The following is an 18,393-nucleotide window of genomic DNA, read 5'->3' as shown; positions in this document are numbered from 1 at the left end:
CTTTACATATGCTGTCCTTCTCCCACGTAAGTAAACATTCTTGCTCCCTCGCCAATTTATTTCATTTTTTCATCCATAATGTCTGGAAAACTACCTCCAACTTCCATTGAGGATAGTACATTTACGATGTCTAGGAAAAATATTAGCTGGGATGTGAAATTGTAAGTAATACGGCATTTGAAATCTGGTGAGTGTCAGGTTGATGTTGGTGCCTCTTTGAAGTTGGCTACATCGACAGTCAGAACAATTATTAAAAACTGCAGACAAGATAAAAGCTTCTGAAATGGCAACCTCAAAGTTATCATTAATGAAGGTGACTCATTCAGGGACCTATTTGCTTGAAAAAAGGAAAATAAACTAAATACAATATATGGGTAGATGACCAAATGGTATGAAACATGGCTGTAAGCTAGATGATGATAGTGAAAAAGGCAAGAAGCAATTTCAGTCATATTCAGTCAGTGTGGTACTTATCCAAGATGGCGGCGCGACGCAGCTTGCAGCGGCCACTCTGGAGCTGATTATCTGTTATTTGTGAAGCGGGGTGCCGTGCACTATCATAATCGGATGAAAAATGGGCATGGGAGCATGGAGGAACATCTGGAAATCTCCAAGAAGATGATCTTCGTTGCTGCTGCTGTGAGGTCTGAGTCTCTGCTGGGAAGAATAGGCCCCCAGTCCTCGGGGTCGCGTTGCCAATGGCCGTTGGCGAGGGCACCTTAATACGCTCAGCAGAGGATGGTGCTCGGAGAAGCTGTGCCAGATGGGATGGTCGGAGGCTCGGAGGTTCGACAGACTCAGAGTCCACCGCAATCAGATCGCTTTTAGTGTGTGCTGTGTCTGTGAGGCTGAGTTGGGTGGCGCTGTGGAAGTCCATAGCGGGGGTATTCTGCCTGTGTAGAATGACGAGTCTATCGGGGACCCTGAGGACTTGTGGAAACTGTGTGGTGGTTTCTTTTGAACTTAGTCTTTTAACATCTTTGGACTATTTTTACTGTGCCCATGGTCTGTTTTTTTTTATCAATTATGCTATTGTTTGCACTGTTGCAGGACTTGTAGCTTTAGTTTTTGGTCTTGTTTTGTCTGATGGAGTCGGAGCTCCTTTCTGGGGAACACGCTAAGATGGTAGTGCGATATTAATACACAGCAGCCTCTCCGGCCTCTGGATTGGGGATTACCAAACGTTATGTGGATTTTCTGGTGTAGTCTGTTTTGTCATGTGCTTTTGTGATATCATTCTGGTGAAACATTGTCCCATTTTTTAACTGCATTGCATTTGTGATTTCTAAATGACAATAAACTGAATCTGAATCTGAATATTCAAGAAGAAGCTGAAGATGTATCAGTAAATTTCACAGCCAGCAGAGGTTGATTTGATAGATTTAAACAGTGCAGTTATCTCCATAGCATATGTATCTCTGGAGAAGCAGTTGGTTCACGCAGCAAGAGCCTTAATAACAAAGAGCTTCAAGAATTGGCAGGGCAACACATCCTGAGTGAATCTGAGGACACAAATGGAGAAGAGGAAATAGCAGCAAGAAACCTTGCCACAAAATTCCTCAGCACTAGCACGATCACAGAAATCATGGGCAAGCTCATCGATAATGACCCTGACTGGGAGCAAAGCAATATGGCAAAATAAGGTTTTCTCAACATGATTTCCTGCTCAAGAACTGCTTCATGAGTGGAAGCAAGGAAAGGCAGTCAAATCTCGACACCTACTTGAAGAAGAAGCAACCCACAGTCTGGTCCCTCCTCCATCATCCGCTTCCCTCCACCGTTGCTTGTTCTGCTGATGTACAGGTTAAGCCTATTTGCATGTTCTAACTCCACAAATTACTGTGTATGCATAAAATAATATATAATATATTTAGGGTTTGATTTGTTTAGCAGGCACACGTCCATTTACGTAATGTTAGAATGACCCCACATAGCACTGATTTACATAGCGTTCCACTTCAGCATTATCATAATCAGCATTAAGTGGGGTCTGAGTGTATACAAAATATTTACGAATAAGCACAATTCAAAATTCCAACATTCTCTTTTAGATTCCAAATCTTAGATATCAAATGAAAACCAAATTCCTTTTTAGTTAGAATCAGTGAGATTCATTAGAATAGCTTATTACTCCAATTTATCTAAATAATTAGATCTAGTGTTGTTCCCTATTTAAAGATTTACAGATTAACTCTTAGCTTTTTTATTTATCCTTAGTTAGGAAGCTAATAGAATTTCTATTTTTAAGTGTTATGGTTAACCTCAATTTCAGTTTCAGGTCAGTACGTCTACAAATCAAATTTAACTCTAAAAATATATACAGTTTAACTCCTTTCACAACAATCTCTCCAACATCATAGCTTTTAAACAAAGTAAATCTCATTTAGTCACTTATCAAAGCCAAAAATAATCAGTTCTTCCAGAAAATCAAATTCAGAACCTTTGAATGGGAAATGAACTCATACATCCAGCCGTATTAAATCCTCTGCATCTTGAAGCATTCCATTTCTGTGCTGGATCTTCGATCATGGGTTGCTTGCCATCTTGTTTCTTGGTTTGTTAGATGACATAGTGGGTCATCCACAGGAAGTTGATTCACAAAACTTACACATAAAAAAGCTGACCTGTATATAACAGGATTACAGTCTGTAAGTTCTTGTACATATTCTGTTTTCAATTTCTAAATACATAACTCAATATCACATTGTCGTTTCCAAATATTTCTCAGTTACAACAATACTGAACATATTACACGCAAATTATACACTCTGAACAGTAAAAGTGCTTTATCTCACTAAATCCCATGGTATGATTAAACAGAGCTAATTCCTGGTTACTCAGAAGAGATTTTGGACGCTACCCTCTGCCTATATCGTCTTGCTGTAGCTAGTGCTCATTATACTTGTGGCTTCAATAAATCTTTTATCAATATTATCTATTCTCCAGGGGTTTCTCCCTGACGATTTCCAATAAGTAGGTAGACATACTAACTACTAGTTCCACTTTTAACAGTTTATATATTTAGTTAGTTTCTATAGCTTGCTGCGTTTCTGTTGCTTGTCCACACCTGTGTTAGCCACGCCTCGTCTCACATAGCTTTTTTATTTTTAAATTCAGTAAACCTCATTTCTATCCCTCCACAGGTGGAGCTTTCTAACATTACATCTTTGGGTTTAATTAATCTGAGTTGCAGCAGCACATAAACAGGCCCTTTGGCCCAACTAGTCCATTCCAAACCATTTAAACTGCCTACTCTCATTGACCTGCACCAGAATGATAGCCCTCCATACCCCTATAATCCATGTACGCATCCAAACTTTGCTTACACATTGAAATCAAGTTCACATGCAACATTTGTGCTGGCAGTTAATTCCACAGGCTCGTGAGCCACTGAGTGAAGAAGTTTCCTCTTGTGTTCCCTTTAAACTTTTCACCTTTAACCCATGACCTCTGGTTGTAGTCCCACTCAATCTCAATGGAAAAAGTCTGTTTGCATTTTTTTGTATACCTCTATCAGATTTCCTCTCAATCTCCTACATTTTAAGGAATAAAGTCCTAACCTATTCAGTCTTTCCTTATAACTCAGGTCCTCCAAACCCAGCAACGTAAATTTTCTCTGTACTTTTTAAATCTTATTTATACCTTTCCTCTGGGTAGGTGACCAAAGCTGTACACAGTGCTCCAAATTAGGCCTCACCTACATCTTGCACAACTTCAACATAACATCCCATCTCCTGTGCTCAATTTATGAAGGCCAATGTGCTAAAAGCCTTCTTTACAACTCTATCTAATTGTGGTGCCACTTTCATCGAATTATGGACCTGTATTCTCAGATCTCTTTGTTCTACCACACTCGCCAGTGCTCTACTATTCACTGTCTAAGACTTTTCCTGGTTGGTCCTACTGAAATGCAGCACCTCACACTTGTCTGCATTAAATTCCATGTGCCGTTTCTCAACCCATTTTTTCAGCTGATGCAGATCCCTCTGCAAGCATGATAGCCTTCCTCACTGTCTACTACACCCTTAATCTTGGTTTTATCCACATATTTGCTGGTCCAGTTATCCACATTATCATCCGGATTATTGAAATGGATGAAAAACAACAATGCATCAAGCACAGATCTCTGCAACGCAAATGCCTAAATCAGAGAGGCAACCATGTACTACCACTCTCTGGCTTCTTTCACAAAGCCAATGTTTAATCCAGTTTACTACCTCATCTTGAGTGTCCAATATCGCACGCTGTGTCATTAGAACGTCTACGTACTGATTAAGGAAACTTTCTTGAACACATTTGACAAACACTATCTCATCTAGTCCTTTTACAGTATGGGAGTCCCAGTGAATACATGGAAAGTTAAAATCACCTACTATAACAACTTGTGTTTCTTGCAATCTCTCCAAGTTTATTCTTTTAAACCCCTCGGGCTGTTGGTCTGTAATATAGCTCTATTGATATGGTCATACCTTTCCTATTTCTCACTTCCACCCATAACACCTCACTGGACAAGTTCTCCATTCAGTCCTGACAGAGCACTGCCATGACATTTTCCCTGACTAGTTACGCCACCCCTCCTGTAATCCCTTCCACTCTATCATGTCTAAAACAACGGAACCCTGGAATATTGAGCTGCCAGTCCTGCCCATCCTGCAACCAAGTCTCTCTAATGGTTATTATATCATTATTCAGGTGTTGACCCATGCCCGGAACTCATCCACCTTTCCTACGATACATCTTGCATTAAAATGTACATATCTCAGGGCACTATTCGCACCATGCTCAACCTTCTGGCACTCTGATTCCCATCCCCCTGCAACTCTAGTTTAAACCCCACCATGCAGCATTAACAAACCCTCCCACTAGGAAACTAGATCCCTTCCAGTTCAGGTGCAAACCATTTCTTCTGTACATGACCAACCTTCCCTGGAAGAAAGCCCAATGATCCAAAAATCTTATGCCTATCTCCTGCACCTACTCCTCAGCCACATGTTAAACCGTATAATCTTAATTCTGGCCTCACCAGCATGTGGCGCAAATAGTTATCCTGAGATCACAACCCTGGTGGTCTTGCCCTTACTTTTCTCCTAATTCCTTGAAATCCCTTTGCAGAACCTCATCACTTGTCCTACCCATATCATTGATACTTACATGAACCATGACCTCTGGCTGTTCACCATCCCACTTGAGAATGACGAGGACTTAATCTGAAATGTCCTGGACCCTGGCACCCGGGAGGCAACTTGCCATCAGGGAATCTCACTCTTGCCCACAGAACTTCCTTACTATTCCTCTAACAAATGCCCTACTATCACAGCTCGCCTCTTCTCCCCCCCCCTTCCCTTCTGAGTTACAGAGCCAGACTCAATACCAGAGACCTGACCACTGTGACTTTCCTCTGCTAGGTCATTCCCTGCTCCCCACCTTCCCCACCCCAAACAGTATCCAGAGTGATATACCTATTGCTGAGGGGAGTGGCCACAGTGGTACTCTGCTCTGGTAGAGAGGTAGAGATTAGTGGCCTCACATTTGCCTGAATAAAACTCCCAGCTCGCTCTTTACCAATACATCAGTGTGCCTCAGGTTTAAGGCTACCTTTCACAATATCAGCACTAGATGGCCACTAGCATTCCAGGTTTATAGTTCAAAGTAAATTTTATTGTCTATGTACATGTATGTCACCATACAAGTAAGTTTGATGCCGACACTACATTGATCAAATCACTCATACTCACACCAAAAAGTGGGGAAAAATATTGAGGTAGTGTACATGGATTCATTGTCCATTCAAAAATCTGATGCTATTCCTAAAACAGAGTGCGTGACTTCACGCTCTTGTACTTCCTACTTGATGGCAGCAGCGAGAAGAGGGTATGTCCTGGGTGATGGGAGTCCATTTAAAGATGACCTCCATGCTGGGGAAGCTAGTGCCCATGATGGACTGGCTGAGTTTGAAACCCTCTGCTCCTATGCAGTGCTCCTTCTGTACCAGTTGGTGATGCAGCTAGTTAGAATCCTCTCCACGGTACGTCTGCAGAAATTTGCTAGAATCTTTGGTGACATACCAAATCACTTTAAACTGCTAATGAGATACAGCTGCTGTCCTGCCTTCTTTGTAATTGCCTCAATATGTTGGACCCACCAGGATAGATCTGGTTTGGGTGTGTATGGAGTGATCTTGAAGGTGCACACTCATCCACACAGGTCTTGATGAAGTTTGGCATATTTATTCAAATTCAAAAATGAATCCCTGAATATTTTCCTGTTCACCGATTCAAAGCTGTCCTATAAGCACTCCCCCACCTCTCTTTGACAATGAAGGTAGCTCATAGTCTTCATCACTGGTGCTGCAGTCCTCAGTCTCTGCCTATACGCCAGAAGCAGAAGTACAGCAAGAGATCGGACTTTCCAAAGTGTGGGCATGGGAAGGCATGGTAAGTATTCTTGATGGTGTGTAACAGTGGTCAAATGTGTTGGCTCCTCTGGTTCCAGAGGTGATATGTTGGTGATAATCATTCAGGGACTTCCTCAAGGTTGCCTGTTAGAAGTTCCCCTGCAATGATAGAGAATACATCCGGGTTTACTGTTTCATGACTGCTGATCATGGTGCTCAGCTCCTTCAGTGCCTGCCGGACATTGGCCACAAGTGGAGAGCAGACACTGCCAGCAGGATGATAGCAGAAAACACCCTGGGCAGATAAAATGGATGACTCTTGATTGATAGATGTTCCAAATTGTGTGAGTAGGACTGAGATAAAACAGCCACATCTGTGCACTACAATGAGTTGATCAAGAAACACACTCCAGCTCCTGTACCTTTAAAAGACTCTACTGTCCTTTGCAGTGGATGGTGAAGTCCTCGAGCTGCAGCACTGCATCTGAAATGGTGGGGGTGAGCCACATTTCCATGAAACAAAGTACCCAACAGTTTCTGATGTCCCTCTGATACTGCAATCTTGTTCTGAAGTCTTTTATTTTCCAGAGACCTAGTATTTGTCAGCATTGTAGTAGGGAGAGGAGTCTAAAGGCTCTGCATTCCAATCTTTCTTACACACCAGCAAGCTTTCAGTGTTTAACTTTTCCTAAAAAGGAAACTGACTCAGGAGTCTGAAGTCCATCAACTCTTGAGGATCAGTTGATTTTTAAATGCCTTAAAGCGATGTTATTCTCTGAAGTCCCTTGGCTGTGACTGTAGATTTCAGCTGTAATAGTCCTAAAAGGGAATATTTGATGATTCCCTTCCGAGCTGCACACAATAAGTTGCCACTTCCTGGTGCTAACATGAGTTCCATATGCTATGAACTACTGGAGCTTCTGGTTGCTAGCCGTTTTGATTCTCCTCCCCATTCCCACACCATTGTGTGTCCTCAGCCTCTTCCACTGCCAGGATGAGGCTAAACACAAGCTGTAGGAACAGCACTTCATATTCTACCTGGGTAATCTATAACCTGACGGCTTAAATATTGAATTCTCCAATTTCTGGTAACTATTGCGATACTTTACATTTTTGCTCTTCCCCAATCTCCTAGACCAACAAACCCTTCATTGCACCACCCAGCCCCCGTTTCTTTCTCTTCCTCCACCCACTCCATCTGCTGATAACCCATGTATGCCTCCCACTGGATCCTTTACCCCACTGTTCCCATCTGCTCACCCCTCATCTTCCTTGATCCCATGATTCACCTTGCTTTCCTATGAGGTTCCATCACCTGCAGCCCTTTGTTACCTACACTTATCACCTCCCTGCCTCGGTCACTCTTTCCTCCTGACCCGCCCCCCCCCATCTGCTTGTCACCCTTAATCTGTCACCCTTAATCATCTGGTTCCACCTATTATTTGCATGCTGAATCTACTGCTCTACTCTCTGCAGTCATGACTGTGGCAGCTCAACGCCATGTATAAATTCACAATGACATCACTATTTTGGTAAAGTCTCAGATGGTAACAGTGGCACAAGAATAATAGATCAGCTGGTTGAGTGGTGTCACAATAACAGCCTTGTACTCAGCATCAGGAACACAAGGAATTGATTGTGGACTTCAGGAATGGGAAGTTGGGAGAACACACATTGAGGGGTCAGCAGTGGAACTGGTGAGGATCTTTAAGTTCCTGGGTGTCAGCATCTCAGAGGATCTGATTTGGGCTCAGCACATTAATACAGTCATGAAGAAGGCACACCTGCAGCTCTGCTTCATTAGGAGCTTGATGAAATTTGCTATGTCACCAAAGACTCTTGCAAATTTCTATAGATGTACAATAGAGAACATTCTGACTGTTTGTTTCACAGCCTGGCATGTAGTGAAGATTCAACTAGCTCCATCATGGGCATAATCCTCCCCACCATTGAGGACATGTTCAAGAGGCAGTGACTCAAGAAGGCGGCATCCTTCAGCATTTGGGACATGTCCTCTTCTCATTACTACTGTCAGGGAGGGGGTATCCAACCTCGCTGATTCAGGAATAGCTTCTTTCCCTCCATAATCAGATAATAAACCTGACTTGATTTTTTTTCCTTCACCTCTTTATACTAACTATATCTTCCAGTCTAGTTGAAGGGTTTTGACCTGAAATGTCCACTGTCCATTTCCCTCCATAGATGATGCCTGACCTGCTGAGTTCCTCCAGCTTTTCTTTGGAACCTAATCATTACTAGATAAGTCATCTTAGGATTTTTATTGGTTCCCCTTTCAATCGCAGTTTGATGATGATTGAAAAGTTAACACAATTTACCCAAATTTAAGCAAATTCAGGTGGTTGTGTGGACTATGAAAAGAGCACAAGAGGTTGTAGCTGTGTCAAGTGAATGGGATAGGCCAGTGGAATAGGGAGTATGATTTGGGAAAATAAGAGATGACAAGAAAAGTAGTATATGTTTGTGTACATTTGCACCTGTGTGTACTAACTAGTAATTAAGATGGCAAATCAAATGTTGGGCATTTTAAAAGGGGATTAAAAAAATAAGATTGTTTTGACATCATATAGTCTTGTCAAGAATATCACATTTTAAGGGGACATTAGTAGCTTTCATAGCATTTAAGGCTTTTCAAGTTCCAAACAACAATGTGTTATGCAAAATAACAGAATCTGTCAGAACTCAGATCTAACATCAGTAAGCAAATCAATTATGAACATAGGTTGTCTGATAGCACTCTTCATGATAGCTTGTTCACTGTGAGACAGCTTTAAACTCTATTTGATCTAAAATGTTTCCTCATTGGTTAGTGTTGTAGGTGCCTATTGCTACGTTTTTCTGGGATGTGCAGCTCTGAACCATGTTCTCATCATTGTGACGAGAACTTCAGGAGATGACGGAGGTGGCAACAGTAACACATTTAAGAGTCTTCTGGACAGATACTTAGATTAGGAAGGTATAGAGTGCTAGAGATTCAATACAGGCAAGTGGGATTAGTGTAAATGAGCATATTGGTCAGCATAGATCTGGTGGGCCAAATGTTTCCATGTTCGATAACTAGGACTCTTCTTCTGTACTTATTGAACCAGTGTTAATTTCTGGCTTTGCTTCAAACGGTGTTCAACATAGAAGTATACGGCAATATATTAATGGTTGTGGTAACCATTTTATGCTTCTCTAATTAATATAGGAGGACATATGTTGGAGCAATGCCTGGAAAAATCATTCAGTGTCTAAAGAAAACAAAAACTGAAAATCCATTGGTTCTTATCGATGAGGTAACCTTCTCTAATATGGTTGTAGTTAATATTTCATCTGAAAGCTTTAAACCAGTGTCAATCAAAAATTCTTCATAACCTTAAGGTATAATTGCCTTTTTCATGTGTTTTCAACACTTACAGGTACTTAATTACATTTTTGTTGATTTTAATTTACACAAGCAGTATTTCCATTAGTGATCTACTGTCCTTGACTTTAGCTTATTAAGTAGTGTGCAGGAATTCTGAATTTTTGATCACATCAATCAATCATACTTATTTACTACAGATTGATAAAATTGGTCGTGGTTATCAAGGGGATCCATCTTCAGCTCTCCTGGAACTTCTTGATCCAGAACAGAATTTTAACTTTTTGGACCATTATCTTGATGTGCCAGTCGACTTATCAAAGGTATAGTTTGGGTTCTGCAAGTCTGGTAGCATCTGCGATGAAAGAAAGGGGTTAAATTTTGGGATTGATGGCTTTCATCAAAAGTACCTGAGATTAAATCTGTTACCTCCAGATGGAACTCTCAGTGAAACATTATATGGATGATGGTGTCATGTTTAGCTGATTTTATCTGGGTCATATGGGAAAGCTCTAAATAATCTCTGCATCCCAGGCAACAGATGAAGAATATCACCCTGGTTCCTATTTCTGATTGCTTGTGGAAATAGCCTGAATGGATGTCAGTGGAGGAAAAACTTGGGATTAGCTATAATATCCTGAATGGCTGAATAAGTTTGTCAGTATTCTGACAACACTGAATTTTAATATTACTGATCAAATTAATGTGAAATTAAGACAGAAGGACAAAGGCTGCAAAAAATTGTACTTAATAGTCTTGTGCAGAAATATCCTGTCTGGCCATCTAAATCATTTGGAACAAGAAAGCCAAGAAATATTGTCACCAAGTCTAGGTTGCTTGAGCCTCATGAGGATTGAGGCAGCTGTAGTAAAGTACCTGGAGCAAATCAGGACTCTTGGCACTGAAGCGGAAGAAAAGCACTGAAAGTACTCTGTCCAACCATTTATTTTAAATTTTGTAGGTACTTTTTATCTGCACTGCTAATGTGACTGAAACAATTCCTGAACCTCTCCGGGATCGAATGGAGATGATTAATGTTTCTGGTTATGTAGCGCAGGAGAAACTTGCAATTGCTGAGGTAAATCTGTTCCTTTTTAAATGGGCAGAATATTATTTATTACTATAAAAATAATAAAAAGCTGTGTGCATTTATTCTAGTGTTTGCATTGGACATGAGAAATCGTATATTAGTGCATCCTACATTATCCTACATTGTGCATCCTACATTGCATGGAATATAAATGAAGGATCTCATTTATGTTCTCTATTTAATAGTGGGATTGCATTCTCTGTTCTGTATTCCTAAATTCTGGCACAAGGTTGTGAACTTGAACCATATTTCCTTACTTCAGCTATTTATGCACCCTTGCTATGCACAAAATAGATGTTGCATTTTGTCTATAGAAAAAGGCAGTGATTGCACGACAGCAGGGGTGTCAAACTCATTTTAGGTCACGGGCCGGATTGGGCAAAATGCAGCTTCATGCGGGCCGGATCAGTCGGGCGCGTGCGAACGCAGCTTTCATTGCCTCCGTTTTTTCAGCCTGTTCTCATGTGGCTCAGTCTCTGCTATAAGTACAAAGTGTTTCACTTCACAAATTCCGTTTCTTATGAAGAAGATGAAGAAGACTGCTGAGCAAGCATTATTTTTATGATTGGTATTAACTTACAATCATAGGCTTCAAATCGCCGGGCCATTAATCATTAAAATAATAGATCTATCTAAAATTATCTCACGGGCCGGATATAATTGTATGCCGGGCCGGATATGGCCTGCGGGCCTTGAGTTTGACACCTATACACTACAGTCTATAGCACTTTGAAATGTCTGAGGATGTAAAGTACTGTAAAAATGCATGATAATTAACTTGTACTTTCATTGCAGCGTTATCTAGTTCCCCAAGCAATGAATAGCTGTGGCCTGGATAAAGACAAGGCACAAATCACACCTGAAGCACTAACTATTCTAATCAAACAGTACTGCAGGGAAAGTGGGGTTCGCAATCTGCAAAAGCAGGTGGAAAAGGTAAGTGTCTTTGCCACTGTAGAAGTGTTCTAACATGGAAGAGACACTACAGGTAACACTGTACTCAAAGGAGTGTAATAAAGTAGCCCCAGCTGTGACTCTGCATGAACTACAGTATATCATGCATCAAAATATAAAGAAATTTCTTTGTTGAAACTAAAAATCCAAAACATAATTATTATGCAGTCTGGTTTTCAGCTATGCTGAATCGGGCATAGAATTAGACAAAACTATGTAATTTTTTTCTCTTCATTGTATTTGCTGCCCAGTAATATTAAAAATATATAGGGGGATTTCATACCTTCTATTAATGTAAGCACTAAATGTTTTGCTGTAGTAGAGTGTTACATTGCATCACTCCATATATGCAAATAAGTCAGTAAAAATAGGTTTTCCTGCTAAAATTTTCAACCCTGTTTTCATGATCTTGCCCATTTCCATTTCTATGACTAGTTCAACACTCTTGTCCCTGTACTTGGTAGCCGTCTGCATTTCTGTCCCTGTCACTTGTTTACTTCGCCCACAAATTATTTTTTTTTCCCATCTAATCTTTGTTTGTTGTTTTATAGAAAAGTACAGCACAGGAATGGGCTATTTGGCCCACAATATTATGCTGAGCCAGCTGAAAAGCAAATCTAAATTCCCAAACACCTATCTATCAAATTCCTATCTACACCATGTCCATGTCCATATCCCTCCATCTCCCTTGCACTCATGTGCCTATCCAAACGTCTCTTAAAAGCCTTTAATATATTTGCTTCTACCACCATACTAGGCAGCACATTCCACCACTCGCTGAGTAAAAAAAACTTAACACCTCTCACTTTCAATGCCTGACCTCTGGTATTAGACATTTCAACCCTGGGAAACAAATACTCTCTGTCCACTCTATCTATGCCTCTCATAATCTTGTTAAATCTCTGAGATCTCCCCTCAGCCTCTGATGATAGCACATGCCTTCTAAACCAAGCCTCATCTTCTTCATCCCCTCCAAAGCCTCAACATCCTTCCTATAGTGGGGGTCCAGAACTGTATGCAAAAGTCCAGATGTTTATAAAACCAGAGTTTTTTAAAGTTGCAACACAACCTCCTGACTTTTGAACTCAATGCCTTGACTAATAAAAGCAAGCATTCCATAAGCCGCCTTAACCACCTTATTGAACTGTGTGGCCACTTCAAGGAGCTATGAACCTAGATCCCAAGATCTCTCAGCTCAAGAATTCCTTCCCTGAATCACTGGGCCCTCTGCCTTTATTTAAGATACCCCTAAAGTGTGAAACCTTTACAAATCTTCTAAGTAGATGGTAGCTGATGGTGTCTAGTTGGGCATGTAATTGCAAGTGCATTTTTTTTTTGTGTGGCAAATGATAAAGTTGCAAGCTAAATAACTATAGTAAAATGAATGAGTTGTCTGAAACCTGAACTAATAGGGAAAGTAATGATTGGACCCAGAGCAAACTTTGATTTGAAGTGCATGATTCAGCATCAAATCAGATAGTAGAGAAAAACTGAGGTGTAGAGAGGGGGGTATAATTTTTTTTTTGCTTTCAGTTTATTTAAAAATTTCTTCAACATGAATACTTGAAGAAAAGGAGCACATGCATAATAGTTGTTTTGTAATACCAGAGATATTTTTTTTCCTGAACCTGGGCAAAGTTAGTAAAGTCAGCACTTACTGCCTGTCTGGATGGTACACTGTGCTGAAGAAGGGAATGAATATTTAGGATAAGTGATGGAATGTCTAATAAGTGGGCAGTTTGGTGAAGATTGGAGTTAGGCAACAATTAAAAGTTATCAGTGTTTGGAAAGGGTATGAACATTTTAAACAACAGGCTTTGTAGTGAAAATTTGTTGCAGTAGATTTTTGGCAAATCCAAATACAATTTGCTGGAGCATGTTTCTATATAAAGGGGTTCCATACAGATTTGGCAACATGAGTGAATCTGCAGATGCTAGAAATAAATAAAAACACAAAATGCTGGCAGAACTCAGCAGGCCAGACAGCATCTATGGGAGGAGGTAGTGACTACGTTTTGGGCTGAAACCCTTCATCAGGAGTCCCAAAATATCGTCACTACCTCCTCCCATAGATGCTGTCTGGCCTGCTGAGTCCTGCCAGCATTTTGTGTTTTTATTCCATACAGATTTGGCTGCTTTGCTAGATGGGGAATTCTGTATCTTCTCCATGTGCAGAAGGGGATGCCTGTGGAGAACAGCTGATGAGTTTGTTCAATTGACATAATTTTACATGAGATTTCTTAGCTGTTTTTAAAAGTTTTGATGTATTACTTGGATTTGCATGTGTTTCGATACCTCATTTAAATAATTTCATAGATGATCTCTGCAGCCACAAATTACTTGATTACTCTCCTGCAGGTATTCCGCAAGGCTGCATATAAAATTGTACATAAAGAAACTGACAGGGTAGTGGCAACGCCAGAGAACCTCCATGATTTTGTTGGAAAACCTATATTCACAGTGGACCGAATGTATGATGTCACTCCATCAGGAGTTGTAATGGGTTTAGCCTGGACAGCTATGGGTGAGAGGATGAGTTTTGTATTTCAAAAATGGTCCACAATAAGGACATAATATATTCTTGACAATTGTCAACTTTTCGATGTTGTTTGTCTCTGCTTCATTCATCTGCTGAGATACCACAATGAATATTACCTCTAGAATTGCTTAATTTCATGTTTATCTATCTGACACTGCTACTACTTTTCGCCATCCACAGAGCTAGTTTCAAGCTCCAACTCAATTTTCCGTCAACCAAGTTTACTAAATCTTTTATAATCCCTCTGCTCACTAAAATGGACCACCACTTTTTCTCCCTCAAAATTCTCAGTCGTGGTCTTTCCTTCTTTTTCTGTAACTGCCTTCAACATTATGATCCTCCCTACCCCTCCAAGAATACCATGGGATTGTGCCTGTAACTTCAGTTTGTTAGTTTCTAATATAATTACAGGAAATGCTAGAAATACTCGGTTGGATACTCTCTATGGAAAGGGAAACATCTAACAATCTTCCATCCAAGATTACTGCCTATTACTGTCTAACCTAATGACGGAGTATCTCCAGCAGTTTCTGTTTTTAGTTAGATATCCAAAATCTGTGTTTCATTTTTTATTTATCATATGTAATTTTGAAGCTTTTAATAATTAAGTCAATATTTCAGCAAGAAATTGTTTGGCTTACTATATTTTCTGAGAGGGGGTGAATGCTTTATTTCTTATTCTATCTCCTTTAAGAACATAAGAAATGAAAGCAGGAGTAGTTGCTCAGGTGCTTAAGCCTGCTTTGACATTCTACAAGATCATTCCTGATCTACGTTTTAAAAAAAAAGGTCCCTGCACTGTTTCCCCTCAACCCAACCACTAGAATGTAGAAAATTATTAATCTCTATTTTTTAATCAATTAATAAGAAAAGCTCCACAGCACATTGGTTGAGAGAATTCCAAATATTCACCGTCCTTTTCAATGAAGAACTTTCTTTTTATTTCAGTCCTAGATGGCCTATGATGCCTAGTTCTGAACTCCGGAGAAACAACCTCCATTTATCTATCTTGTCAAGCCTTTAACTAAGATTTTTTTTTAATGTATTGATGAATTCAGTATCCTAAACTCTTAAGAATGTAGAGTGGTACCCTGCATAACTACTCCTCAAGTGACAAACCTGCACATCGAGAACCAGTCTGCATAAATCATAACAGGGAAGATGAGGAACTTGTTCCATTTCTCAAGTGACCATTAGGAACAATGTGAGTATTTATTTTGAGGACTGCCTTATCACATTCTTACTCTTAAAGCAGACAACATAATTAAGGACCATTCTCCCCAGTCATTCTCTCTCCTCCCCCTACCTGTTGCTGAGACTATAGAAAGCTTGAGAACATGTACCACCAGATTCAAGAACAGCTTCTATCCCACTTTTATCTCTCTTGAGTGGATCTCTCACACATTAGAAGATGAGCTCTTGATCTGTCAATCCACCTTATTGTAGCACATGCACTTTGTCTGACTTTCTGCACCGAACTTTCTCTGTAACTGCAACTCTACATTCTGTTTTCTCTTAACTACTTCAGTGTAATGATGTATGGCATGATCTATCTCGTCAGCATGAGAAACATTGTTGTATCTCAGTGCATATGACAATAATGAACCAATACCAATACACCTTAACTTTAGTTTGGGTTGAATTCAATTGAGATATTGAAATTGCACAAGACCCCAGGTAATCAACCTTAGTTTCTTCTTCAGAAAGAAAAAACTAGGTTCTTGGAAACCGGTTTATTGTTAGCCAGCATTATAAGTTTTAAGTATTTTTATTCTAAATATCTAAATCTCCCTGAATCTCAACAACCACCCATGTCCTGTCTTTTAAATAAATAGCAAAGGGGAATCAGATAGATAAGGTCTTTTTTTTGGCTCTCCAACAGTGGAAACATCCTGAAATAATTGTGTCCCTTATAATACTCAATCAGGTGGTTCAACTCTCTTCATTGAAACTTCCCTTCGTCGACCAAGAGATAAAGAAAGTAAAGATGGTTCTCTTGAAGTGACTGGTCAGCTGGGAGATGTGATGAAGGAAAGTGCAAAAATTGCCTATACATTTTCCAGGGCCTTTCTCATGCAGAAAGATCCTACTAATGATTTCCTGACTCACTCGCATATTCATCTCCATGTGCCTGAAGTAAGTGTTTGAGTTATTAAGTATGCAAAGGTATTTTGTTCCATAAAAGGGATGCTAATTGCATTAATTAATTGCCACAACTTTACTTCGCAACTATAAACGAAGCATTTTCTGTTGACTGTTATACATGTACCGCACACCAAAGGCTGCATTAGCTAACACTATACTGCAACTCTGTACTAAATCAATTTGTCCCTACTTTCACATAAGTGGTGTTTTGGGTAAAACCAGTGCTTTTCTAGGTAATGCAATACTAAGTCTACAATATTAAGTGCAGTGAAAGGGGAAAGAAAAGGCCATTGGTTTAAAGTGCATTTATTTCAGTGCAAAAGGTTTGAGGTATGGCCGATGAACTCATGACATGAATGAGCTCTCTGGATTGGAATATCATAACCAAAACAGAACATAGATGAGAAAAATGCTACAGGCATGACAGGTGCAAGAACGAAAGGGTGGTTGCTTTCTTGATGAAAGAGGACATAGCAACAGTACAACAGTCCTTGAAGAAGATATTCTTGGTCTATCATCCAGTGGGGCAATATTGGCAGGACTGAGAAATAGAAAGGGGATGGTCACGCTGGGATTTTATTATAGCCCACCTTCCCAATAGTCAGTGGGAATTGAAAGAGCAATTATGGAGAGAGTGCAGGTAGTTGTAAACATAAGGTAATACCGGTGAGAGATTTTAATTTCTCTAATGATGACTGAGCCAACCAAGGCTTCGATGGAGTGGATGTGTCCAAGAAAGCTTCCTTGATCAGTACATTGGGGGAACCTCTAAGAGAGGGTTCACCTCCTGGGGATTGAGGTAGGGCAAATGGTGGAGCGTCTGTCAGTGAGTTCTTTAATTTATGGAGAAGGAAACAGACAGTTCACAAACTGAGGTCCTGAATGCAAGCAACACAAAATTTGGAGCCATTCAATTCAATCTTGCAATAGTGAGATTTTTTGCAGGGAAAGAGGGAAGCCTTTAAAGAGCTGTCAAGAAATTAAGAGCTGCTCATTCCTGTTGGGGTGAAAGGCAATTTTGGCAGGTTTAGGGAAACCTAGTTGATGAAAGATATTGAAAATCTGGGTCAAGAAAAAGGAGGCATTCACTACACATAAGCAACGTCAATCTTCCAATGACTACAGGAAGTGCAGGAGTGCCTTGAGAGGGAAGTTAGGGGAGCAAGAGGATATGAGAAGCAAAATTCTGAGATTCTACAGGTATATTAAGAGTAGAAGGGTCACTATGAAGAGATTAGGTCCCATCAAAGATCAACATGGCTGCCTGTGTGTGGAACCAAAGGAAATGGCTGAGATATTTAATGAATATTTCTCTTCAGCTTTTACTATGTAGAAAAATTATGAAAGTGAAGGAAGTGAGTGATGTTCTCTTGGACAACAGAAATTTATCAAGGAGGAGATATTAGAGGCATTAAGGTACATCAAGGTAGATAAATCTCCAGGGCCTGATCTGGTGTATTCTTGAATCTTGTGGAAAGCTTGAGAAGATATTGTAGAAAGCCTTGCAGAAATTATTGCTTCACCTCTGCCATAGGGAGATTCTGGAAAACTGGAGAGTGACTAATATGGTACCTTTTTTTCAAAAAAGTAGCAAAAATAATACAGGAAACTACAGGCCACAGATTTTGACATCGGTAGGTAATGCAGTTGATGCTGAGGGACAGGATCTACCAACATATGGTGGGATGTTCTGATTTGGGACAGTCAGTGTAGCTTTGTGCTTGAGAATTTGTGTCTTGGAGTTCTTCCAGAATGTAACCAAGAGGGTAGATGAGGGAAGGGCGATAATTGTTTCTATATCGACTTTAGCAAGACCCTGTTAAGGTCCATCATAGCCTTTTTCCCCAGGGAGGGAGCTACTAAAAACAAGACCGCATAGGTTATGAGAGGCGAGAGATTTAAAAGGA

At 40.2% G+C, this 18,393-nt stretch overlaps 1 protein-coding gene across 2 annotated transcripts in view; it reads left to right on the top strand.

Annotated features, from left to right (window-relative positions):
• Window positions 1-18,393, top strand: part of lonp1 (lon peptidase 1, mitochondrial) — a 47,395-nt gene that overhangs the window by 25,030 nt on the left and 3,972 nt on the right. For both annotated transcript variants that reach the window (XM_059991515.1, XM_059991516.1), the window contains exons 11-16: window positions 9,603-9,690; window positions 9,959-10,081; window positions 10,720-10,836; window positions 11,644-11,784; window positions 14,161-14,326; window positions 16,269-16,477. In XM_059991515.1, the coding sequence (XP_059847498.1) occupies window positions 9,603-9,690; window positions 9,959-10,081; window positions 10,720-10,836; window positions 11,644-11,784; window positions 14,161-14,326; window positions 16,269-16,477 (844 nt within the window). The remainder of the gene's footprint in view (window positions 1-9,602; window positions 9,691-9,958; window positions 10,082-10,719; window positions 10,837-11,643; window positions 11,785-14,160; window positions 14,327-16,268; window positions 16,478-18,393) is intronic.

Source organism: Hypanus sabinus, chromosome 16, assembly GCF_030144855.1.
Source record: "Hypanus sabinus isolate sHypSab1 chromosome 16, sHypSab1.hap1, whole genome shotgun sequence".
Lineage (NCBI taxonomy): Eukaryota > Metazoa > Chordata > Chondrichthyes > Myliobatiformes > Dasyatidae > Hypanus > Hypanus sabinus.
The sequence above is the reverse complement of the archived record's forward strand: the minus strand, read 5'-3'. Positions and strand labels throughout refer to the sequence as shown.